Consider the following 25,896-nt stretch of genomic DNA (forward strand, 5'->3'; position numbering starts at 1 on the left):
TAAGTGGAATAAAAGGGACATGTAAGTTGGAGGAGAGTTTGAAGATTTGAAGTTTCTCCAATATGTTAATTGTAGTTCAATAATTATGCAAATTAGGTTTTGATTAACATAACAAGTGTCCACTGATCACTTTTCCTGCCACTCTATGACAGATTTTTCAGTTATGAATTTTCCATATGCTAGTCATACATAACGGTGGAAAATATAGACCAAAAACAGCCATGACAGTGCCTCCCTGTGAATTAGTATCCACTTTCATTATTAACCCCATGACCCAGAGCATCTGCCAAGCCTGTTAAATGACTAGTTCTACCTCCTCTGACCTTCACTTCCTGGCATTCAATTCAAGTTTACCATTGCATTTGCAGTCTTCCCACTCACCTCCTGCCAATGTACATGTATTCAAATACTAAACAGACATACACAAACATCCAGAGTGAGTACAGACACATGAAAACAAAGCCTACAGAGGAAATAAAAGGAAAAGTGCATGAAAAAGGAGGCATTGTACTGTATTCAAGTCTGTCATACAAGAGACAGAAGCAAGGGGAAGGGACACAGGAAGAAATTACAAACCTTACAAGAAAGTAAGGAAAGAAAAAGACAAAGGAGTTAAAACACTTCTTGGCATTGTTGATGACTGATGAGTTACTCTAGTGGCAACAATGCACGAAACACTGCCTCCCGAAACTCCGCCCATCTCCTGTCCTTCTGTCCTTGGGAGGAGTCAAAGAACTCCTCATTATCTATGACAGTACACCCCTTAAACTCCCGTGGGATAGGGTAATGTTTGTACACCACTGCCGCCACACACCCATGGTCCCTCTCCGTCACCAGTCGTCGTGTCTTCTCAACATATTGTAGGCAATTCCTAGAAGACAAAATATCTAAGATTATCACACACGTACTAGTATGAAGTACAGTAGTCACAGATAAATTCATCCTGTGAACAACCAAACTTGCCCTCTCATCCTAGGAAGCCTGTCATCTTCTTAGCTAACAAGATAAGCGTGTTCACCATTCGTTGTACGCATGCGCAGCAACATGAATAGTGGGTAATATCATGTCAAAGGTAAAGGCATGTGATTAATAAACAAAACATGCCTGAACATTGTTATGCAAATCAAGACAACAGGGCTTGAAATACTGGGTGCATGTGACGGAGCTGTGCACCCAATTATTTTCTGTCTGTGGGTGCACAGGGTGCACCCAAATATTTTTTTGGGTTTATGTAGGTAAAGATATCAAAATATACTAGCAGACATCATATTCTTGACATCTAAGTGTTAGAAAGATAATAAAAATGTCTGTCATGGTACTTGTTTAAGAATTTGATAGCATGTAACTAAGTTTTGTTATTAGGTTTTTCTGACATTCTACTTAAATTCAAGTGGTACACCCAAATTTTTTTGTGTGCACCCAATTTTTTAAGCTGGGTGCACCAGTGCAGCTAATCCCAAAAATGAATTTTGAGCCTTGAGGTCTCATAACACAGTAATTATCCGCGACCCCCGTCCCCAAAAGTAGTTCGGGTTAAAATAGTGCATCGCGGTACTTGCAAAGGCCGTATTCATTCTTCCGTGCACGACAGCGAGGTGGAATCTATGGTGAATAGTAGAGGAATACATCGGTGTTCATACTGTATAAGTTGGATTACGTCGCTTTTTCGGCCGGCGGGAATTTGCGCCTTGATATGTTACCGGCACTTCCTGTTCGCCGCCTGCAGTTCCATGACCTCCGCTGGGGGTCAAATCAAAGTGTCTGTTATAGAAAAACGAGCCGGCAAATCTATGCTCATCTTCAGATATTTTGTAGCTTGTACCCTCAACTTCAACATACTAAATTCTTGTGAATTGTATCTGCACCCTACTATAGGTTTTGAGTCGTCGAACCACCTCACTTTGGGGTCCTTAACCATGTAAATCCCCATACCCGAAAAACTGTGTTCTGAGACCTTCATCCACAGCGTGAATTCCCCAGGGACGGACAAGCACATTAAATTTGACCGATATATTAGTAATTGACCTCGGCTGACTTGAACTGTAACATTTTCGTTACCGTCTGACCCGCCGTTACCATGGCAACGGCCGCCTAGACCGTTCCCTATGCTTAAGTATAGGACTTAGTGCGGTCTAAAGCCCGCTCGACTCCCCCCCCCCCTTTTTCCGCTCTAAAAAAGACAAACCCCCAACCCCAATCACTCAGAACGGTAGAATGTGGTCTGGCAAGCTCCTTATAACAGAAAAAGTCAACCAGAATATCAAGTTTGTTGAGATAATGAGACCAATAAGCGGCCCCTCAGATAGTCCTTGTACAGTGCCGACACCTGTGCTAGGCGCCAAAGTGCAAAGTTGGCCATATCTCAGGAACCATTTGGATTTCTGCTCTAAAATTTGGTACGGTTTTGTATCTTGACTAGTTTTATTGTATGAACGTAAAGAAATCCAAGGTCAAGTTGGCTTAAGGTCTCATAACACAGTAATTATCCGCGACCCCCGTCCCCAAAAGTAGTTCGGGTTAAAATAGTGCATCGCGGTACTTGCAAAGGCCGTATTCATTCTTCCGTGCACGACAGCGATATAACGACAAGTGATCTATGACAGGTCAAAAGACTACTTACATGTACTTTGTCAAGGGGAAACAACCTGGTCCCTAATTTCTGTTCATGCCAAATGCTTTTGATACAACCTCAGGAAAGTCTGTTTCCATTTGCTAATATTTCTAAAAAAAATAAAGTTTTGTTGTGTTTTGTAATGCATTAGCTTGCCCATCGTACAATTGTAAGACAAATGCACAGATGACATTACCTGGCGTAGGTCAAGGTTAAGACATGCAGAACACAGCACGATCGAGACAGACATCTTTCAATGTTATCCATCGGGAACAACCCGGGCTCAAAGTCTCTAGATTCATAACAGCAATGCAGACCACAGTCCACCTCCATCAACTTTACCAACTCTTCCGCATGGGCCTGGTCCTTGGGATCATACATGACAAACACATTGTAGTGACAACCGTGGCCACCAGATTTGTAGTGACAACTGTGACCACCAGATGGCGCTACTGAAGCATGGAATGTGTCGCGATAGACATCACTTGAGATGACTTCACTGATGTCTGCTTGGATTCGAGCAACAGCCAGATTGCATTCTGTTAAATGCTGTTTGTCCACGGTGATGCCAAAAGCTGTAAGAAACGTTCGGTACACTTTTGCTTCGCAGAAGTCATTGTTTTTGTCACACGTGTCCACCAACTGGCTGAGATACTCTTGTACTTGATCATCTGTACAGACAGATGATGGTAAGGGATAGCATTTCAGCACTGGTAGATATCTTAACAGTGTAGTAGCGACTTCTCCTGTTGGATTCTTCTCTCGTCCACAGATAAGGTCGCAGACTGATGACTGTATGGGTACGGCTTGTGTCAATTCTTTCACACACATCTCGAGCACTTTACACAATAGAACTTTCCCGCGGGCGATGTCGCCCTGATCGAGTAAGTACAGCCCCCACAGCTCCAGAGCATTTCGAGCACACTTTCGGAACTGTGGCGACCGATCGCCCATGCGGAGTGCCTGCTCCAAAATGCTGAACACTTCCAAAGGATCCGTGCCAAGAGAGTACTTGGCTCTTGCAAGGTCCTTCAGGATCACGTTGGGAAAAGAGCCTCCTAGTTCAAAAGCCTTTATGAAGTATTCTCTTGCTCTTTTCAGTAAGGGATTTTTGGCGTCTTTTAAGACAAGATTCCCTGAGGCAGTTAGAATCCGATCGACCTGTCCTCTTCTTATGGTGTCGGTATTTGCTTCGACTTTTTGAACACACTCAGTCCTGGTCTCCTTCAATCCTGCAGTGCCACCTGGTTGTTTGGGATGGTGTTGCAGATTTGCCAGTGGTTCAGGGGGTTTGGGTTTTACACTGCGCCAGATGTCTCCTCTGTTAAACTCTGTCGCACTCCCTGCAACTTTTGTCTGAGAAGTTGGAATATTACTAGCTTGAGACATTTTTGCTGATGACTTAAGACGTGGTTTGATGTCTTTGTTCCTTGTAGGCCTATAAGGTCTGGGTTTCTTAGAAGATGCCCACTTTTCTAGGTAAACCAGTCCGATTTCATGATATGCAAATGAAGTTGGCTTGAGCTCTATAGCTTGTTCTAAGATGGGAATGGCAGCGCTGAATTTCTTACAAAGTCTTAGACGGCGTCCTAGTCTTTCTAAGACAAATGCATCCTTTCCCTGCGCCGTGTCTTTAGCTTTGGTGAAGCATTCTTCTTCAGTAAGATGTGACGCCATTTTCTTCATCAGCTCTTGTTCTGGTCCGGACAAAAAGCAGAAATACTTCACTTGCATCTCCCCTAGCAACAGCCACGCCCTAGCTGCCATCACCATGGTTCCCTCAGTGACCACGCCTAGAAACATGTCCCTTGCCTTTCCGTAAAACAAATCCGGATCAAAACCTTCTATTCGTCCACAAACGTCCTCATCCAAACATTTGGATATCAACAAGCCAAGTCCAAACTTCAGAACAAGTCTGCTCTCTGTGCCCAACACCGAACAAGACAAGGCATTTTCATAGAGTTCGATTCCTCGCTTGTAACACTTTGGTCCAAGTTGTGAACAGCAAAACGCTTTTTCGCCTAAAGCCACTGCGTTTCTCAGTCCAATCTCATCCTCTGTTGTCTTCTCAGGCGACATCTTGTCTTCAAATTCCTCAAGAACAATCTTAGCCTGTGTAAGACGATTGTGCTCTAGTAGAATGTAGCCTCTTGTTGTAAAAGCTATGATGTTGGTTGGGTCACGGTCCTTTACTCTCTGAAGACACGCTTTCGCCTCTTTTGTCATGTTGAGCTTGAAGTACAGAAACCCAAGCATATTTTCCACCTGGTTTTGCAGCACGGGTGACGGACAGTCTTCTCTCTTGCGCTCGACCTTGTGGAGGAGTTTGATCAAGTCCGTTTTTCTCCACTCCCCGATTCCAAGGTCGGCCAAGTTCGGGAAACTTTGAAAACGGCGCCATAACTGTCTAGCTTCCGGGTTGTAGAAAGTCGTTTGCATCGTGAAATCTTCCGGTTACGGTTACACTTTGTGTATTTCAGATTTACTACGTGATAGAAACGACCTAATAAATGTCTCTTAGACACGAATCTAGTGATATAAGAGAACAAAAATACCGCGAAAGTCCTGAGAATGTAGAAAACCAAACTTTTTCGACCATCTTGTATCCAGTAGAATATGCGACTCTAAAAATAGGGGGTAAAATAGAGATCATAGGTTAATTATACATAAACATCTGTCAAATACTATACATATTTTTCAAGTCATCAAGTAAAATAGATTATATAGCTATTCTTTTCTTTTTACGTACAGAATACCATAATTTTGAAGAAAACATAAGTCTCCATCCTACCTAATATCTCTCTAAGTCTGAGTAGAATCTTCTACTCTCGTCATCTCAAAGATCTCGTGAGAATCAGCGAGACTTTGTTCAGACGTCCCACAGTCGATCGACAAAATGGCGACACAAGTCAATCCGAACATCAAGAAAAAACATTTCATCGGCGTTCCCAGCCCGCTGGGATACGTCCCTGGTCTGGGAAGAGGGTAAGACACATTTATAAACTCTTATAGACTTTTGCCAGCCAGTTTTGATCGGTCTGTATTGCGTTTAAGTCGTACGCGAGGCCACATCTTTGGAAGCTCGTCACTGAAAAAATATTTTTGTTTGCATGCATGATTCTTGTAGAAACTTTCGTTGCGTTTAACACTACAAGAAATTCACTTGGCCCTTTCAACATACTGTAAGCACTGTATAGATTTCTAGAAGAAAATGTTAAGGTTAGATACATGCCAAAATTTTGGAGTAAGGTCCCTTAACATCATCTGTTGTTAACAAAACCACAAATTTTTGTCACCAAAAAAATTATGTTGATCATGTAAATTTTCTAGCATGTAGACAGAAGTCCGAAAATAAGGTAGGAGTAGCGACATTATAGAGTATTTAGACTGTTTATATTTACATGTTTGTTTGTTTGTTTCCCCACAGAGCCACCGGTTTCACCACCAGATCTGATATCGGTCCTGCCCGTGATGCCACAGATGTTGTGTAAGTCTTCACAAAAGTCAACACATTTTTTTTTAACAATAGAAGGGGAAATAGAAAGGGACAAATTGTACCTATAGCTTCAATTTCTATTATCCTCAATCCTCTTGAAATGATGATTTGTATGTTATTATGGACAATGATAAGTACCGGTAGCCAGGTCCAAAACAGTATATAGGCTACAGAATCTTTGAAGCATGTTGAAGATGGTAGCCTCAAACGCATGCTTAAGAAGAAGAACATATAGTTATAAAACAAAGGTAACAAAATCTTTATTCATGATCAATCACTAATAAAACACAAGTTAGAAAAGAAGCAGTATTACACATTGGGAGTAGAGCCCTGTTAGAAATTTAGCAGTTAACTTTTAATTCAATCAAACTCTTTTAAAACAATTTTGTGTTAAGGAGTATACAATTTATTCAAGGAGGAAAGCCCAGGCTTATGATTTGTAGTATTTGTTTTCTATTTGCCATGAATGTTGTGATGATAAAATGTGTTGTCCTCTCCAGCGATGACCGCCACGCCCCTCCAGGAAAGCGTACGTTCGCTGCGGCGCACGCGGCACAGAAGGCCAAGAACCAGGAGGAAGAAGAGGAGGAGGAGGATCTTAATGACTCCAACTATGATGAGGTATCACTATGTAGTATGTTGTTGATGTACATTTCCTTTAAAGAAATTGCCTTAAATTTCTTTGTTGTGGAGCACAAACCAGTACAATGATCATCATCAACATCTCTAAGTCTCACTGTGTTCAAAATACTAGTAGTTAAGTGTTAAATGTTGAAATGCATCGATGAAGGTTAGACATCCAGGTAATAAGATATGCCAAAAGCAGTTACTCAAGCAACTAGATATGATATTGGAAACGGTCAGATGTTTCAGATAGCATCCGCCATCTTTCGTCACTGACACTGTGAAATTCCCAAATGTTGAAATGTTTGCGATGGATTTATTTTCGGAGTTGTCATGGTGAGCTCTTACTGAGAAATCATGACACCATGAATATGTGTTGTTGTATTACTTTATTGCTTTAGCATTGTTTCAAAAGCTGCAAAAAAACTTCTTGAACTTGAAGTTCTTGTGAACCAAAATGACATCCCTGTAAAGATAGCTGAATGTACAGTACCCGTAGAACGGAAAGAATGAAATGTGACCAGGAATGTCTGTGCACTCTCACACTTTGAAGACCCCCAGTGAGTGGGTGTTGGCTCCTCTAGCAACACATAACAACCACCTTTGACCCGAAGTTCCCCAGATTTTCCCCATTGTGCGATAATTGCTCTCTCCCCACCTAGTGTAAAACCATTCCAAGCTTCTTTGACAGTTTAACTCAGTGCACAGACAGGAGACAACTTCCAGGCACTGAACAATCAATCAATCAATCAATCAATCAATCAATCAATCAATCAATCAATCAATCAATCAATCAATCAATCAATCAATCAATCAATCAATCATTTAAACTAGTGTATAGAAATCTTGCATACTTGTTTTTAACATTACCATGGCACTCCCAGTTTGCAGGATATGGAGGTAGTCTGTTTGCCAGTGGTCCGTATGAGAAGGATGATGAAGAGGCTGATGCCATCTACGAGGCCATCGACAAGAGGATGGACGAGAAACGTAAAGAGAGGAGGTGAGAAATACACTGGTGAAAAATACAGTAATGTGTCTCTTTTTGCATTGTTAAAGCTTTATAGTAGTGCAGATGCGGATGCCAGGCTTTTAGCTAGCAGGATTTTATAATTTCTTAGTGACTGAGAGTCGCTGCACGGTAAGTGCTACGGGCATTTATTGTAGGGGGGTCCAAAAGACCCGATATTGTTCTTAATGTAGTCCTAGAAAACAAGATCAGTAGATAATAAGACTTACAGCATGAATTATATTCAACCCTGTCTAAGTACTTCTTACTATTGTTTCCAGAGAACAGAGGGAGAGAGAAGAGATCATGAAGTACCGTCAGGAGCGACCCAAAATCCAGCAACAGTTCGTGGACCTAAAGGTAAACTCATTCACAATCCGGTTTACCATGTATTATCATATAGCCAGACAGTGTTGCCTAATCAGAAGTCCCCATTTTATATCAGTTATGACTCTGTAACATCATAGAACTGTCCCAAGGGGTGAATAGTGAATCTCCAGCAGTCAGTTTTTGGTTGATTTATGTATATGTACCTCTCCCTCTGATTGGTCAAAGTCCTTGTATCTCTCCTTCTGATTGGCTCGGGTCATGCATTGCCTGTTCAAGACTTAGGGTACCATTGATTGTAACATTGTTTTGTTCCAGCGAAAACTTTCGGACGTGTCTGACGACATGTGGAACAGTATCCCGGAAGTCGGTGATGCTCGCAACAAGAGACAGCGAAACCCCCGCCACGAAAAGTAAGAAAGGAAAACTTCATGTCCTATCTTTGATGGGTTGTCTGATTTTGATAAAATTGTAGTTTTGTTGAAGATTTCTAGGACAATAAAGCTTTGAGAAGTTGTAGTAACTAGTCTTTGATCTATCCACATCTCTTTTTTTCTAACTTTTTTACTTTCCCCTCAGACTGACTCCTGTGCCAGATACGTTCTTGGCTAAAGCGGCGATGTCAACAGGACATGTCAACGCACTTGACCCTCGTCAACAGGTAAACAATTCCTTATGGCCTTTTCACACTCGTGCGTATATTCAAGATCATATGAGTTTAGTATTGACATTTTTTAGCTTATGCAGAATTTGCGGGGAAGAAGTTTTTTTTTCCTTTCACCCATTGCAATCTGGTTATCAAACCCCAAAAATGGATTTCTCTGGCCGTTAAGTTTACCTGAGACAAAAATGTCAATACGGAATCCATTTGGAGTTAAAGTGGCAAGTGCGGACGGGACCTAAGTCTGGTATCATGCAGCAGAAAAAAGCTCACCTAAAAATTCTGTGAGCTCTAACGGACATGTTGGATAATTGTTGCTTTTCAAATTTTGGTACAGTTCATCTGTTTCCAGTCATTGAATTTTGAATTTTCCTCTTCCATCCTTACAGCACATGGGTGGGTTCACAACCCCATACCCTGGGGGTATGACTCCGGGGGTGAGTACCCCCTGGGGTGCCGCTACAGAGGTGGACTGGAGGAAGATCGGAGAGGCCAGAAACACTCTGATGGACATCAAACTGAACCAGGTGTCTGACTCCGTGAGTGGACAGACAGTTGTGGACCCGAAGGGTTACCTGACAGATCTACAGTCCATGATTCCACAGTATGGAGGGGATATCAGGTAATCTTTTGGTTTATGTATATATTATGCAACATTTATTGGCGAATCTCTACAAGTGACCACCTCTGCATAGGCACAATGTACTACCTGGTCATTGATATACAGTCAAACCTGTACTATTGACATGTGCATAGTCCATTGGTTAGTAGTGGCCATGCCTCTAGACAATGAGGTTTTGAATTGGAATCCTGGCCATATTGCTCGCCCAGCATGCATGCTACTGGAAAGGGTTGTAGTCCTTAATACAGAATGGTCCGCTGTGCATTGCTTTTGTTGAAAAGTGCTTGGGATGAATTTCTCAAGTACAGTGAACCTGTAAATACTGTGCACAGAGTTTATAATCTCTGTCATGACCGTTGAAAGAGTAGCTTTCCAATTAGCTGAATTAAGGCTGAATGAAAGAAAAGTTTACTTTCCTGTAAAACCATAGTCTTACAACTGAAATACGTTTTTACTGATAATGAGTGAAAGTTTACATAATACTGATACAGTTCAAATTCTCACGAGAGTTAAAAACATTTCGTTACCATAAAATGATGAACACAGACATTAAAATTTGCCTTTGATTTGTGTAGTCTGGTGGGTCTGATTCATCTGCTTGAAGATTGTCCCCCTTACACTCACATACCGGTCTTTCCCCTTTCCCTCAGTGATGTGAAGAAAGCCCGCCTGCTGCTGAAGTCCGTACGCGACACCAACCCGAACCACCCGCCTGCGTGGATCGCCTCGGCTCGTCTGGAGGAGGTGACAGGGAAGGTTCAGGCGGCGCGGAACATCATCATGAAGGGCACGGAGGTGTGTCAGAAGAGCGAGGACGTCTGGCTGGAGGCCATCAGGCTACAGGTGAGGTCATGACCTTTACCTTTGAACTTTGATCTTTAACTTTTGGAGTCCATCAGGCTACAGGTGAGGATCATGACCTTGAACTTTGAAGTTTGGTCTTGAACTTCTGGAGGCTACAGTTAAGGGTCATGACCTTTGACTTAGAAGTTTTTACAAGTTTGCAGTTGAATAGCAAAACCTTTGTTGGTTTAGCTCTCGTCTATGGGCAACGCCATATTTGTGTCGCCATGTTTGTTTCCCACCAAGCTAAGGGAGAGGTGTATGATGGGAAGAGGTGAAGCTACTTTTTAAAATGTAATTGTCACCTTTTTTTTTGTTATTGTTTGGTTGTATGATGAGATGGGATGTTGTGTTGTGCATTTAAGCAAAGTTATTAGTGGGGTGTAATGTTATGTAAGATTGAATAGCAGTTTTTTCTGGAAATGCAAGATATTTGTTTGATCTGCTGTATTGAAGGATGCTGCTATGAAAAATTCACCTTTACAATATTAATTTTCCTTAACCCAGTAAAGCAGGTTGTATACATGTGTGTATAGGAGCAATGTTGTTTATTTTTATGAATTCCCGTAGCCCACTGACATCGGCCGCGCTGTGGTGACCCAGGCTGTCCGTCAGATCTCCGGATCCGTGCGGCTCTGGATCAAGGCTGCCGAGATCGAAGAGGAGATGAGAGCCAAGAAAAGGATCTTCAGAAAAGGTAACAGGTTTTTGGAATCATTTTTGGGAATGGATGCACTGGTGTGTCTAAATGCATTAATTAGGTTCATGGAACACAATAACATAAAGTAGAGTGTCAGCAGAACCCATGACATTTTTCATGCAATTTGGAAAATATACAATCATACAAAACTATGTGCAGTCAGTAGTAAACTCAAAGGCTTGGCAATAGATATGGAAACAGCAATGTTTACAGTCCAAATTTTAGTATCTATGGAAGATTTTAGATGGTTAGAAGAAAAAATGAGAATATAAGAGAGTGCAATATTTTTGCACAGCCAGAAGTGATGCCTGACATTTTTTTTTTTTTGAATACAATCTAAATGTCTAATTCCTGTCTGGTATACACAACACTAGTAATACATTGGAAAGGCATGTTTGCAGTATTTTTACTGGGAAGCGCTCACAGCAAAAACCAAAAGTAAAATTTGTTTCTTTCTTTCTTTCCCCAGCCCTGGAACACATCCCTAACTCTGTCCGTCTGTGGAAGGCTGCAGTAGAACTGGAGGAGCCTGAAGACGCTCGCATCATGCTGAGTCGTGCTGTGGAGTGCTGCCCACAGAGTGTAGAGCTCTGGTTGGCTCTCGCTAAACTCGAGACCTACGAAAATGCCAGGAAGGTATGTTCTGGTGTAGTTACAAGGCTCAAAATACATTTTTCCAAACAGGACAAACTCAATCAATACACCAATTGTAAACTGAAATCATTTAGCGAAGGTACATGTATGGGATCGTGGGACTCTAGTAACTTGACATGATTTTACTTTTACTGTTTTACCATGTTGATAACATTGTATGGACGACATCCTCTGGGAATCCCAAATGAGACGTGAGCGTGCGATTAAAAAAAGATTGTAAAAAAAAGTTGCCTTCGTTATGAAATCTACTTAGTCAGGAAGGTTGAACAAATGACTAAACACACAGAGAGAATGGCATACCAAATAATAATTTCTTCATTTTTGTTCGATTCATGCCTTCTGTTTTGCCTTTGGAATTGACGCTTCATAATTCTACAGAATTAGTTTCCATTTTCTGGTTTTTCTTTCAATTTACAGCATATATTTGCCCATTTTGCAGCAATTAAGTACAATTTACGGTATGGTGGAAGACACATATTTTGGAAACGGATGAAAATTAATGTGTGCATGTGATGTCATCCATATGATCAATTCAACAAGGCCTAACCCTTAAATATCATACTTTTCAGGTGTTGAACAAGGCTCGTGAGAACATCCCGACCGACCGACAGATCTGGATCACGGCCGCCAAGCTGGAGGAGGCACAGAAGAACAACGACAACGTCAACAGGATCGTGGACCGCGCGCTGCAGTCGCTCCGATCCAACATGGTGGAGATCAACCGCGAACAGTGGATAGAGGACGCAGAGGTGCTGCTTTCTATTTCTTTGCAGTTCTTAGTTTAAGTTGTTCTCGTACTGAATGGTGCATCGTTTCTGTAGCCCTAGGCCACACAGCTTTGTTTAATCACTACAGCTGAGGGCTAGGCCACTCTGTTGTAAGTTCAAATTCAAATTTATGATTGTATGGGATAAAGTTAACATGCATTTGTGCAGGACCCAAAAAAGGTAGATGTTCAAATAAGTTCAAATGTTGACATAATCATAATGTATTTGTAAAGGATTGTGAGAAAGTTTGGAAGTTAACATTTGTTTGTGCAGAAGATTGAGGAAGTTGTTTTTTTTGGGGGGGGGGGGTACCTGAAGGATCTATTCTGGGCCCCCTACTGTTTTTTTTTATTGGATTGGATGAGAAAGGTTTAGGTTCAAAGGTTAATGCGATGTTTGTTATTACAGGAGTGTGAGAAGGCAGGCAGCATCATCACCTGTCAGTCAATCATCCGAGCTGTCATCGGTGTGGGTGTGGAAGAGGAGGACCGGAAACACACCTGGATGGAGGACGCTGAGAGTGTGAGTAAATAAACAAACAAACAACTTTATTAACTTTGATGATGGTTGGTCATGCGAGTAGAACATTACAAACTAAATCTAGCATCAGGATTAATTCATTCAAGAGTCAGATGTTTCAGATATCTACCTTTTGTCGGTGACCAAGATTGTATAGTATAAAATGTGTGTTGTGAGCGAGTATCTGAATTGATGTGTCAATGAGTTATTGAAGTTTATTGAATACTTGGATGATATTTTCTGGGAACCCCAAAACTAATAAGGGCATGCAAATAAAAAAAGTTTGGTTTCATTATGAAACCTAAGTGGTCAGGAAGGTTAACCAAATGACTAAACACACAGGTATACTGAACAATACATGTAGATTCTTTTGTATTGTTTCTTCACAACTACTTCTTTGACTTTGGAATTAACTTTGACATCCTCCAACATCAGTATGCATTATCTGATTTTTTTTTTCAACCTATGGCATGTATATTTTATATTCGCTCATTCAACAGCTGCTTTGCTTGATTTGCAGTATGGTCCAAACTTTTTTTGGAAACAGACAAAAATTGAGATGAAGAACACTATGGAGAAAAGAGCTCTATATGGATGAGAAAAACACATTCAAATAGGACACTGCTAATATAATGTTAGTAAGATTTAGGAGAATACTGACAATCTCTGTTTCTTGTAATGTTTTCTAATTATTGCAAAATGCAAAATTCCTAAGTCTTTGTAATAACTGTTGTGTCTTTCCACACAGTCCACTACCCACGGAGCCATTGAGTGCGCCCGTGCCATCTACGCGCACGCCCTGACCGTGTTCCCCAGTAAGAAGAGCATCTGGCAGCGTGCTGCGTACTTCGAGAAGAACCACGGTACCCGCGAGCAGCTGGAGGCCCTGCTGCAGCGAGCGGTGGCACATTGTCCGAAGGCAGAGGTGCTGTGGCTGATGGGGGCGAAGTCCAAGTGGCTGGCTGGGGACGTGCCCGCGGCCAGGAAGATTCTCTCATTGGCTTTCCAGGTTTGTTGTTCCTTATTGGTTTTCTTCCAAATTTGAACTGTAATTTCTAACATAAATATTGGATTTACCCATATTTTTGTCAAGGAGTTACATCACAGAAGCAGTGCATTCCTTAACAAGCCTGGAGTAGTTGATAATTTTGTTTTAAATTTTTTAAGAATCATTTTATACAACATAGAATAAGACAGGACAAAGGGACACTGCACTGAAGTTGTAGGACTTATTTACTGTTGGAAATTATTGTGAAACTTTTGATTCAGAATCATGACTGCTACCAAATTGAATACAGATGAACTGTCAAGCTAAGGTTTTCTTTCATCTTGATTATCTTGATAGGAAGTTGGTTTTCTTGCTTAACTCTACCTCCCCCCTCGATCTCAAATTTACCTGAAGGCTTGTTTAAGTTATGATGAAATAAACAAACAAACAAACAAACAAATCAACAAACATGTATTTCTCCTCCAGGCTAACCCCAACAGTGAGGAGATCTGGTTGGCTGCTGTGAAACTGGAGTCAGAGAACAACGAGGATGAACGTGCTCGCCGCCTGCTCGCTAAGGCCCGTGCTAGTGCACCCACTGCCAGGGTAGGTTCTATTAGTACCTTCTGTAGAAAGTATATAGACATAGTACTATGCTAAACTTTCTTCCAACACAAAGGTATACAGAGATCAAATTTTCAATTACCACTGTCACCTTCTTCAATACTTCATCAATACTTCAGTAAAAGGCAACAGTGGTCGCTGAAAGTTTGATCTGTGTATAATTTTGTGTTGAAAGAAAGTTTAGCATTGCACTATGATTACTACCAACACAGATGAGCTTCCATGATAGAATACAGAGACATTTGAAAGGTAAGGGTCCGTTACACTTCTTACAGCCAGATTGCGCTGTGGGTAACCTCAGCCATATGCAAGGTTGTCCATGAACATTTAAGGTTGCAGCAGGTTCAAGACCCTAATCTGGAGCACAGCAAGTGGTTTCTAATACCTGAAGGTTTTTAATACTACTTTTTAATTAACATGAGTTTAGAGATTGTTCATGGCAAGAAAGTTCACACACAGAGGAAAAACTTCCGGACACAGAATCTCCCCAAAAGCACTGATCATGCTAAAATCTGGGACACTTTTTCATTCATTCATTCTGCTGTGACTAATGATTGCAATGTAATGATGTTCCAGGTGTTTATGAAGTCTGTAAAGCTGGAGTGGGTCCTGAAGGAGACAGAGAAAGCTAAAGACTTGATAGACGAGGGCCTGAAGCACTACTCTGACTTCCCCAAACTGTGGATGATGAGGGGACAGATTCTGGAGCAGGAGGGGAGGACTGATGCAGCCAGGGAGGCCTACAATCAAGGGGTGGGTTAGTTCACATTACTACTGGGTACTCTCTACAGTACTCTATGTACTCTATGTATGTTACTACATTACTCTGAACACATTGTCAACTCTCTCTCACAGAATTTCCTTGAAAAATAATGGTGTCAAGGTAGTCTTGTTATTTGGATTTTTGACTTGAAGGTTTTTGGTTCAAATCCCTATCAGGCCCCAATGTTGTGCACTTAAGACCTATTTACTGACTTGACTCAGTTGAAAATGAGTTCCTAGCTTCAGTTTGGGAAATCCTTTGATGGGACTTAAAGTTGGAGGGTCCTGTGTTTGAAGAGAGGAACCATGTTAAAAAAAACTATCTGGTCTTAAGCAGCTTGTATTTTTTTTGCCCAATGGCAGTTTACAGGTTGTAACAAAACAAAACAGATCAAAACTTTTGCTTCATCTAGACTTCAATTGAAGGCTTTTAATTAGCTTTTAGATATGAAGAAAAATCAATATCCAGCAATATTTGTAATGCTTCTTAATAAGGCATTGGCCTTGATAGCACCCTTTTACTTTTATATTTACAATATTTGATTTGTATCCTATCCTGCTACTTATGCCTAGCTTTGATCAAAAAGTTGAAATAGAACCAGAAACCACTGAAACTGGAATTGTTTTGATTTCCCCCCAGTTGAAGAAGTGTCCCCACTCCATCTCCCTGTGGCTGCTGCTGTCCCAGCTGGAGGAGAAGCTGTGTAACATCACCAAGGCTCGGGCCATCCTGGAGAAGTCTCGCCTCAAGAACCCGCAGTGTGCCGAGCTCTGGCTGGAGTCGGTACGGCTGGAGTGGAGGGCTAGTAACAGGCAGATCGCTCAGAGCCTCATGGCTAGGGGTAGGTTAACCCTTGTTGTGCTAAGACTCAATTTTTGGCTTGTTGAGCTCTGGCTGGAGTTTGTACGGCTAGAGTGGAGGGCTAGTAACAGGCAGATCGCTCAGAGTCTCATGGCTAGAGGTAGGTTAACCATTGTTGTGCCAAGGCTGGCATTTGTAGAGTCTGTATAGCTAGAGTGGAGGGCTAGTAACAGGCAGATCGCCCAGAGTCTCATGGCTAGAGGTAGGTTAACCATTGTTGTGCCAAGGCTGGCATTTGTAGAGTCTGTATAGCTAGAGTGGAGGGCTAGTAACAGGCAGATCGCTCAGAGTCTCATGGCTAGAGGTAGGTTAACCCTTGTTGTGCCAAGGATCAGAGTCTCATGGCTAGAGGTAGGTTAACCATTGTTGTGCCAAGGCTGGCATTTGTAGAGTCTGTATAGCTAGAGTGGAGGGCTAGTAACAGGCAGATCGCCCAGAGTCTCATGGCTAGAGGTAGGTTAACCATTGTTGTGCCAAGGCTGGCATTTGTAGAGTCTGTATAGCTAGAGTGGAGGGCTAGTAACAGGCAGATCGCTCAGAGCCTCATGGCTAGAGGTAGGTTAACCCTTGTTGTGCTAAGACTCAATTTTTGGCTTGTTGAGCTCTGGCTGGAGTTTGTACGGCTAGAGTGGAGGGCTAGTAACAGGCAGATCGCTCAGAGTCTCATGGCTAGAGGTAGGTTAACCATTGTTGTGCTAAGCCTTAGAGCCCCATTGCTAGAGGTAGGTTAACCATTGTTGTGCTAAGCCTTAGAGCCTCATTGCAAGAGGTAGGTTAACCATTGCTGTGCTTAGACTCAGAGCCTCATGGCTAGGGATAGATTAACCCTTGTTGACTATGCTATGCTGGGGCTAGAGTCTACGGCTAGCAACGGGCAGATCGCTCAGAGCTTCATGGCTAGAGGTAGGTTAACCCTTGTTGTGCTAAGCCTCAGAGTCTCCTGGCTAGAGGTAGGTTAACCCTTGTTGTGCCAAGGCTGTGATTTGTTGACTCGCTGTGCTGTAGATAGAGTCTGTAAGGCTAGAATGGAGAGCTAGAGACTCTTGAACGGTCTGTACATATGTAAATACTTACGTTTGTGACCGCATCTAAACTGTAAGCAGTCACACCTGTAGCTGTAGTACAATTTGTGACCGCATCTGAACTGTAAGCACTGACACCTATACACATGTAGCTGTAGTACAATTTGTGACCGTATCTGAACTGTAAGCACTGACACCTATAGCTGTAGTACAATATGAACAAGTCAGAATTGTCTTGAGGAAGATGACAGACGGTCACCAAAACGTTGGTGTGAATAAAGCAATATTTGTGTAAAAAGAGTCTCTATTCAATATTTGTTTTATGATATCTAAAGAACCCAACCCGTGTTCCCCAGCCCTACAGGAGTGTCCCACCGCAGGCAGACTGTGGGCCGAGGCTATCTTCATGGAGGCCCGTCCCCAGAGGAAGACCAAGAGCGTGGACGCTCTCAAGCGGTGTGAGCACGATGCTCATGTTCTGCTGGCCGTGGCAAGGTACGGTTTTGATCTCAATCCTTCAAACACAAATCTTATCTTTGTAGGAACTTTACTTCATGCTAGAAAGGAACAAGAAGTTTTCATGAAGATTTACATTTGCGGTAGAAACAGGACTTATCCAGACCCTCCATGTAGAAATATAGTACCCTGCTACAGCAACAGCAAGGAAACTTGCTGCCTTATGAGGCTATGTATGTGCCAGTTGGCACTACAAGGGTTATAACAAGATTTTAACTTTGAAATGTCGGAGAACCAAGCAAATAAGTTGGTATGAACAATGGTTATAATGTGCAACTGCTCTTCTTCCTCGTCTTATTGAAGCGACCACTATCATCATCGTCGATCAATCTGTCACTTTTTAAAAAGGGAGGTCACCAGCACAAGATATTTCAGTAAAGTTTGGAGGCCCTTGACACAAAGGTCTCCATGGTGATGCCTTCACGGTTGCTTGGGGTAGGGCATTCCAGTCCCTGACTGTGTGGCAGGAACGAAGCCTTGCAATATTAAGTCCTACTGTCAGGCTGTACTAGCTGCTGATCGTGCGCGCCCCTCTCACATGATGGGGCAATCTGGAGTTTGCCCCTGAGACTATCCATGCGGATGATAGTGCTGAATATTGCTAACAATGAAAAAAATTTAAATCATAATATGACAATCCTGAATGACCTCTGCCCTCCGCAGGCTGTTCTGGAGTGAGCGGAAGGTGAACAAGTCGCGGGAGTGGTTTAACCGTGCCGTGAAGATTGACCCAGACCAGGGCGACGCCTGGGCGTACTTCTACAAGTTTGAGACACAGCATGGCACTGAGGTAAATTCCCTGTTTTGTAAGTCTTTTGCAATGTGGATGAATTGAAAATAACATTTTTCACAGATTGGATCCTGATTTACATAATAAGCATCTGATGATGACAAGCTATTGACCAGACAAAAATTATGATCATATCATGTGGTACCAAAACCGGAAGTTTCACTTAAGTTCCACAAAAGGTGCTGGGAGGCATATCATCAAACTTGGCCTTCTTTTTCCCCACCCCTAGTAGACCCACCTACTAAATATCAGAAGGATCCATCCACAGCTTCTGAAGTTGTGATGTCCACATACTTACACACACACACACACACACACACACACACACACACACACACACACACACACACAAGCGCACACACACTCACACAGACATGCACACACACAAGCACACACACACTCACACAGACATGCACACACACAATAACACACACACACAGACAAACACACATGGGCAAAAAGGATACTGGCCCTCTCCTTGGTGCTGAACTGTTATGAACTCATCTAAGTTCAATTGGACAGTTTACATTCCCCACATGTGGATTCATCTATGAATAAAAGAATGAATGAATAAAATGAAAGTGCTTTGAGATTAAAGGTGCAGTAGCCCTGGAAGATGGATAACTTTCATTGATTTCCTCCTTTTTCCATTCCTTCTTCCCTCCCTCCCAGGAGCAGCAGCAGGAAGTGAAGAAGCGCTGTAACCAGGCGGAGCCTCACCACGGTGAGTTGTGGTGTGAGCTGTCCAAGGACATCAAGAACTGGCGCACAAAAACTGACGAGCTTCTCCCCATGGTCGCAAACAACATTAAGAACATGTTCTAGACTCAAACACAATCGTAATATGTTACTTATTACAAAGTGAATCAACAACTTATTACACAAAGTGAAAAATGAACATAGAATACAGCAAGGGGTATTCTGTATCACCCTGGGTAGGATTGCTCGACAGCTGGAGGGCGATATGAACCTCAGGAGGGCTGGGACCGAGGGTGATGCAGAATACCCAAGTTTTATTTTATTTATATCATGCCAACACCAGCAAACTCAAGTTTATTGTAAGATAGAGCAAAAGACGTGTCATCACTGCACATCACGTCAACAATTTTAGTCATCAAATCAAACAAAAGAACCAGGCAAACAGTTGAACAGTTGAGAGCACAAACCTTTGTCATCATTTTCCTTGTAGGAGTTATAAGCTAGATTAGAGGTTATTTTATTTCTTTGGTATGAATAGCCAGAGTAGAGACTGAAAACTGTATCAACAAGAAAAGACAAAGGTAGTATGTTACATATAGAATACATGAATGGGTTGCCTTTATAGTAGTATCTTATGCTAGTGCTAATGTAAATGCTAAGATAACACAAAAAGAATGAAGGACCATTTATTCACCTTGTGAGTTTGAGTCACAATTCTCTTACTAATAATATATGTAGAAAGTCTACCAGTAGTGATCGAAAATATGGTTTTGTTTAGGCAAGATACAAAATAGTATGACCTTTTCTGTTTTTGAAATAGACACCCTTTTGTGTATGATTTCATATTGTCAATCTTTGATAGTTGCTAGAGAGAGTAGCAAAAATATGATAAATATTACTTGCTTTGATTTACATGTAGAACTGAAGAATGAATGTGTGAATGTATTCTTGGTTTGAATGTGTATAAGATAAGACAATAAAAACAAATGTAAAATACTTTGAAAAAAGTGCATTTACTGTACATGTTACCCTATTGCAAAACATAGTATACAACACACAATTGTCATTGGAGAAATTAAAGTATATCTTGCATACATGAGAAGTTTTAAAGTCTTCATGTACTTCGATGTGTAGAATTGATTGTGAAATAAAGAGGCGAGCAAAATGTTGTTTGTGCAGAATTTTTGATTATTTTTATTAAGGGGCTCCTCGGTATTTTGCGGAGGGAGGCGGTCGTCAAGGGGCAGAGTTATTAAAACTTCCTAGGCAAGATATTTTTCCTAGGCCCTTCCTTCCCCCAGTTCAGTCTTTCACAGTCATAAAGAAGGGTGTCTTATTCACCACGCACTACTTCATGCCCCGAACTGCTTTTGGGGACAGGGTTCGCGGATTTTTTTCGGGGGTCGGTTTCCCTTACTTTCGCGGTCACTACGGAAGGTGGTACTTCGGCTACTGTATTTATTGACTAAATCTTGACCGAGCGAGATCGCGACAACTGTTGAATAAGCAGGAGATGATGTTTGACCCATTGTTTTATACTACTTCCGGGTCAGCTCCGAGTGACTTCCTGTTTGCTGGAAGTTACGAGAGCGTCCAGTAGTCCTGAAAGTTTTTGTCCTTTCAACGCAAAATATACCACAACTTCCGCGATTTTAGACAGCCGATTGGCGTTTTCCTGAAAGACAAGGCTTCGGGTTTGTTCAGGTAAGAGGATCTGTTGTATTTTGATTCGAAAAGCTCTGTAGATTTGATAGAATGTGAAACGTTTTCATGATACATAATTTTTTGAATTTGATGCTGAGTGTATCACTATGTCGGGGTGGTTGGGGGTCCGTTAAAACTTTCTGCCGTCCGTCTGTTGAGATATCCGTTAGACGCAAGTATACCGAAGTCACGGGTTCCGCACTGGGCGCCCAGTGCGAAATTCGTGGAGAAACTGGCGTCGGCACTCGGGGCCCAGTACGGAAGAAACTTCCGCACAGGAATTCCAGTGCGGAACGGCTTTGTTCGAGTGCTGAAGACCCGTCAGCACTGGAATTCCAGAGCTACACCTTGTCTCGGCACTCGTTTTCCAGTGCCGAACTCCGCCCGGCACTCGGTTTCTAGTGCCGAACTCCGCCCAGCACTCGGTTTCTAGTGCTGATCTCCGCTCAGCACTCGGTTTCTAGTGCGGATGGGTGGTTCAAAGGTCGTTCAGCACTGGTTACCCAGTGCGGAGGTCTTTGAGCACTGGACAACCGAGTGCCGATCTACCTAAGTCACGGGTTCCGCACTGGGATTTCTAGTGCTCGGTGACTTTTCGGCACTAGAGGCCGAGTGCTAAGACCACTTCGGCACTAGAAGCCGAGTGCTACTATCATTTTAAGACCGTCAGCACTGGGTTTCCAGTGCTCGCGTCCAAATTGTTACTCAAAAATATAGTTGACATGCAGCAGCGCCTACTCACCTTCGGACGGTCACTTACTCAGTATTTTAAATCAATTTTTCCCTAGTCTTGTCTCTGTCGGAACTCGAAACAGCATGTGTGTATCATCCGCTACATCCTACATGTATATGGTGTTATGTATATGATGACCTCATGTCAACAGTGTGTCAGCTTCGTTCCCTTTTTCTAAATTTCACGAAGACAAAATGCCAATAAATTACAGCTCCCTTTGTCGTGTTTGAGTTGCAGACTACTTTCAATCAATCGTTCGCATGCATCATTTGTTGATGCGTGGCGGCTACGGACAGTTTAGACAGTTCTACTTTGGTCACGAAAAAAAAATGTCTAAATAAGAAAGATAATTGATATGTACTGTTCTTTGAAAACCCGACACGGATATTTCCTCCCATACGCAGCTTTCTCAGGCTCAAGGTGAACGTTTTGTTACACTTCTTTTATGTATTACATTAATTTTATATATGTGTACCTTTAACTGCCCGGAACTGTAAATAACGTAACGGAGGCAGGCTGTCAGCACTCACGGTTTCAAGTGCGGAATATTTGTCGTCACTGGTTTTCCTGTGCGGAATATTTGTCGTCACTCGTTTTCTAGTGCGGAATATTTGTCGTCACTCGTTTTCTAGTGCGGAATATTTGTCGTCACTCGTTTTCTAGTGCGGAAGGTAGTCTCAGCACTCGGTTTCTAGTGGTGAATCGGGGGTTTTCAGTGCTGAAGTCCACTCACCACTGGACACCTAGTGCGAACGTAACGTCGGCACTAGACTTCTAGTGCGGAAGGCCCCTTCCGCACTAGACACCGAGTGCTGAGAGAGGAACCCGTGACTTCGGTAGTTTTGCCCGTTGCAATAGACCATGACTTTGAGGAAATGTACATTTGAAATTGCCTGTTTTCTACACCAGAGAGGGGGAAACCGCCGGACAAGTTGAGGATTGATTATGCATAATGTCCCTTGATTACGTAAACAACGGGGGCCTGAAAGGGGTTTTACCAAGGAGCTTTTATCCTTGGATTTACTATGTATTTCTTATCAGGAATTTTGAGGTTATTTGACTCAAAGACAAATGAATACGCTTTAGGTGTTAATGTGTATTCTGCTAAGATTATATAGTTCGCTGTGAAAAACCCATACTGGCATGAAGGCACACTTGATAAAGGTTTAAACTTCCCGCCGATCTGGCATCTGGTATTCATTATGACGTGTTTAAATTTTACGGGGAGGTAATGCAGTGAACTACATCATGAATAGTTTAGGGAGGCATCATTGCTAGAGTGGAGAACAACAACATGAATAGTTTAGGGACGAATCATTGCAAATTATTGCGGAGAACTACATCATGAATGGTTTAGGGAAGTTTCATTGAAGTATTATTTTCACAGTACATTAATGGGGCCAGTCAGTTATAACCAAGGCCATATAATTTGGAACACTCTCGAACAGCACTAGCAAATATGATAAGCAGAGGGTACCTACTGGCTGAGGTTCAAGCTTCAAGGGCAATATTAAAGATGAACATTACCATCAAGCTTGGGCGCAAATGTACAAGTCATCATAATTATAATTGCATTAATGATTGTTCATCTTGTCTCCACGGTTGTAGCACCAGATATACAAAGATGGCATCAACAAGTAACGTGCAGACTTTGGATAATGTCAGGAGAAAGGAAAAGAAAGGTTTGCAATGTAGAAGGGAAGAGAAACCCTACAGGTGTGAGGAGTGCAGCAGGCAGTTCAGTAAGCTGAGTCATCTTAAGGGTCATGTGCGGACTCACACAGGGGAGAAACCCTACAGTTGTGAGGAGTGCAGTATGCAGTTCAGTCAAATGTGTGTTCTGAAGACACACATGCGGACTCACACAGGAGAGAAACCGTACAATTGTGAGGATTGTAGTATGCAGTTCAGTCAACTGAGTGCCCTGAAGGGTCACATGCGGACTCACACGGGGGAGAAACCCTATATGTGTGGGGAGTGCAGCAAGCAGTTCAGTCAGCTGGGTAATCTGAAAAGACACATGCGGACACACACTGGGGAGAAATCCTACCAGTGTGAAGAGTGCGGCAGGCAATTCGGTGAGCTGAATAATCTGAAGAAACACATGCGGACTCTCACGGGGGAGAAACCATTCAGGTGTGAGGAGTGCAGAAAGCTGTTCAATGAACTGGGAAATCTGAAGAGTCACATGCGGACTCACACAGGGGAGAAACCCTACATGTGTAAGGAGTGCAGCAGACCGTTTAGTGACCCTGGTGCTCTTAAAATGCACATGCTGATACACACCAAGGAGAAACCCTACAAGTGTGAGGTGTGCAGCAGGCAGTTCCGTCGGCTGGATAATCTGAACACCCACTTGAAAACTCACACGGCTGAGAAACCCTACACGTGTGAGGAGTGCAGCAGGCAGTTCAGTGAGAAGGGAAATCTGAAAAGACACATACGGACTCACACAGGTGAGAAACCCTACAAGTGTGAGGAGTGCAGCTGGCAGTTTAGTGAGAAGGGTAATCTGGAAAGACACATACAGACTCATACCGGTGAGAAACCCTACAGGTGTGAGGAGTGTAGCAGGCAGTTCAGTAGGTCGGAAATTCTGAAGAACCACATGCGGACTCACCGAGGAGATGCCCTTCAAGTGTAGGAGTGCCGCAGACATGTACAGTTCAGTAATCTCATGCAAACACACAAGTAAGCAAGATATGCGAGTGTAGAAGTAATGCAAGAAGAGAGATGCTGGTCTGGCATTGAATTTAAAGGATCTCATGCCAACATACTTTGTAGATTTAAGTTTTTTCCTTGTTTTAGGTATTGTATTTTCCTTTTTGTAGTTACAGTGGAAGCCGCTTGATTGCACATCCAATTTGCCAGCGAATTCCGTGCAATTATCCGGCGTGTGCGATAATGTGGAGTTGGTCATTTGGATCGCATCACCACGGTCGGAGGGGCCGAGAGGTGGTATGGGAGGTAGTACAACGCACAGTTTATTTACGCGTTACAGTAGTGCTGTACCTGTTGTGGACGTCATAAACATGTCTTCACGAAACATCGTACTGCAATGCACTTGAAATCAAAACTAAAAGGAAGTTACTGTTTACGTTATGTAGCTTCCTGATCACAAAACTAAAGCACTGCACCGCCGAAGGCGAGTGTTATGTCCGTCTGTAGGCCCCGAGTTGCTGTGTTGTTTCCGACTGGCTGCCAAGAACATAAAACCACTGCATAAGTATTTCCCCGCGACCCTAATTACGTAATTAGACAATTGGACAGATTTGAACATTTGTTATTGGGTATGTCGTAGCAAGTTGTCTGCCAAATCGTAATGCCGGCGGGCGTCTCTTCATGGTGCCGACCCCACAATATCGCCTTCTTTTGATCCCAATAACAATTTCACACGTTGTCAGTATAGCGACTTCACAAAGGCCGTTATCGGCTTATTTGTACCGTGTCTGACGATTTGTATCATGCATTTTCAGTCAATTTGCCGACGATGTTTGACAAATTTTCGTGCAATTATCCGGCGTTGGTGATTTTTTGTCGTGCAGATAAGCGAAGTCACTAACAATGCAGTGAATGGGAGACGGTTTGGGATTTAGGGATTCCGTGCAATGACCCGAAGTGTGCGTTTATCCGAGGTGCAATTAACTGGCTTCCACTGTACTAGTATTGTATATTCTTCTAATTTATACTCTCTACCTATTGTTTATTTATAAATTATTTGTTAGTAGTTGTTCAGTTAGTTTTTAGTTCTGATAATGATTATCTCTAATGTTTTAATTTAATGATCATGATGGTTATCTTGTGGATGATAGTGTAGTGCTTTTCTTTGAAGTAATGTTCAAGTTCTTTGCTATTTCATTTCCTACAACATTGTTTCTAAGTTCCTCATGTCAGAACAAAGCAAAGTTTTCTAACAATAGATTTTGTCTTTGTTAAAGGTCATGTTGTATATACTTTACTCGTCTGTTAAAACCATATCATTTTAGATTGTATGGATCTCGTTTCTTTTAAGATTTTAATATGTGTATTGTGTATAGCTGTGATAACAGTAGAATTGTAGAGGTAGACCTACTTCTAGATTTGTGAAGGAAGACTGTTTAAGCCACTATAGCTATTATTTAAGCTTCTGTTATTTACACCAATTTACATGTATTGTAGTGTTGGCATTAGAATTACGAAACACTCTAGTTCTGTAGTTCATATACTAGGTAGATATTTTCTTTTCTTTCGTGTTAAGCTGCATTGGTTTCTTGAGCATTTGTATACAACTAAAATGCAGTAGTATAATCTGAATCAATCACAATAACTAGAACAATGTGATATAACAGTCAAGTATCGATAGAACTGTGATATAACTTGTATG

General features: G+C 42.2%; 3 protein-coding genes across 4 annotated transcripts; 2 read left to right on the forward strand and 1 right to left on the reverse strand.

The window, feature by feature from the left end:
* Positions 1-440: 440 nt before the first annotated feature.
* Positions 441-5,219, reverse strand: LOC118403988. The gene is made up of 2 exons (XM_035802878.1): positions 2,808-5,219; positions 441-871 (listed from the first exon to the last, which is right to left on the reverse strand). The coding sequence occupies exons 1-2, from the start codon at positions 5,048-5,050 to the stop codon at positions 649-651; spliced, it is 2,466 nt and encodes an 821-aa protein (XP_035658771.1). The 5' UTR covers positions 5,051-5,219; the 3' UTR covers positions 441-648.
* A 236-nt stretch (positions 5,220-5,455) lies between these two features.
* LOC118404514 (pre-mRNA-processing factor 6-like) lies at positions 5,456-20,261 on the forward strand. Its single transcript, XM_035803640.1, has 20 exons — positions 5,456-5,596; positions 6,039-6,098; positions 6,608-6,728; positions 7,616-7,734; positions 8,022-8,100; positions 8,386-8,480; positions 8,647-8,728; positions 9,118-9,350; positions 10,001-10,193; positions 10,764-10,890; positions 11,363-11,529; positions 12,117-12,296; positions 12,723-12,836; positions 13,582-13,842; positions 14,308-14,427; positions 15,022-15,198; positions 15,848-16,049; positions 17,448-17,586; positions 18,271-18,397; positions 19,070-20,261. Exons 1-20 carry the CDS (start codon positions 5,508-5,510, stop codon positions 19,220-19,222), a joined length of 2,838 nt encoding a protein of 945 aa, XP_035659533.1. The 5' UTR covers positions 5,456-5,507; the 3' UTR covers positions 19,223-20,261.
* Positions 20,262-20,508: 247 nt separating this feature from the next.
* Positions 20,509-24,362, forward strand: LOC118404515 (zinc finger protein 239-like). 2 transcript variants are annotated; one of them, XM_035803642.1, is made up of 2 exons: positions 20,509-20,800; positions 23,142-24,362. In XM_035803642.1, the coding sequence occupies exon 2, from the start codon at positions 23,158-23,160 to the stop codon at positions 24,175-24,177; it is 1,020 nt and encodes a 339-aa protein (XP_035659535.1). In that variant the 5' UTR covers positions 20,509-20,800; positions 23,142-23,157; the 3' UTR covers positions 24,178-24,362. The 2 variants fall into 2 exon arrangements, with proteins under 2 accessions (XP_035659535.1, XP_035659534.1); XM_035803641.1 differs by having other exon boundaries at positions 23,148-24,362.
* The last annotated feature ends 1,534 nt before the right edge of the window (positions 24,363-25,896 follow it).

This window comes from Branchiostoma floridae, chromosome 17, assembly GCF_000003815.2.
Source record: "Branchiostoma floridae strain S238N-H82 chromosome 17, Bfl_VNyyK, whole genome shotgun sequence".
Classification (NCBI taxonomy): Eukaryota; Metazoa; Chordata; class Leptocardii; order Amphioxiformes; family Branchiostomatidae; genus Branchiostoma; species Branchiostoma floridae.

Bases quoted from the DNA above. Each gene is read 5' to 3' on its own strand.
- LOC118404514 (XM_035803640.1), top strand. From the start codon at position 5,508: ATGGCGACACAAGTCAATCCGAACATCAAGAAAAAACATTTCATCGGC. The intron at 12,837-13,581 runs GTGAGTAAATAA...CTTTCCACACAG, and splicing joins GGATGGAGGACGCTGAGAGT to TCCACTACCCACGGAGCCAT. The intron at 18,398-19,069 runs GTAAATTCCCTG...CCTCCCTCCCAG, and splicing joins AGACACAGCATGGCACTGAG to GAGCAGCAGCAGGAAGTGAA.
- LOC118404515 (XM_035803642.1), top strand. From the start codon at position 23,158: ATGGCATCAACAAGTAACGTGCAGACTTTGGATAATGTCAGGAGAAAG.
- LOC118403988 (XM_035802878.1), bottom strand. From the start codon at position 5,050: ATGCAAACGACTTTCTACAACCCGGAAGCTAGACAGTTATGGCGCCGT. The intron at 872-2,807 runs GTAATGTCATCT...TTTGTCTTCTAG, and splicing joins TTAACCTTGACCTACGCCAG to GAATTGCCTACAATATGTTG.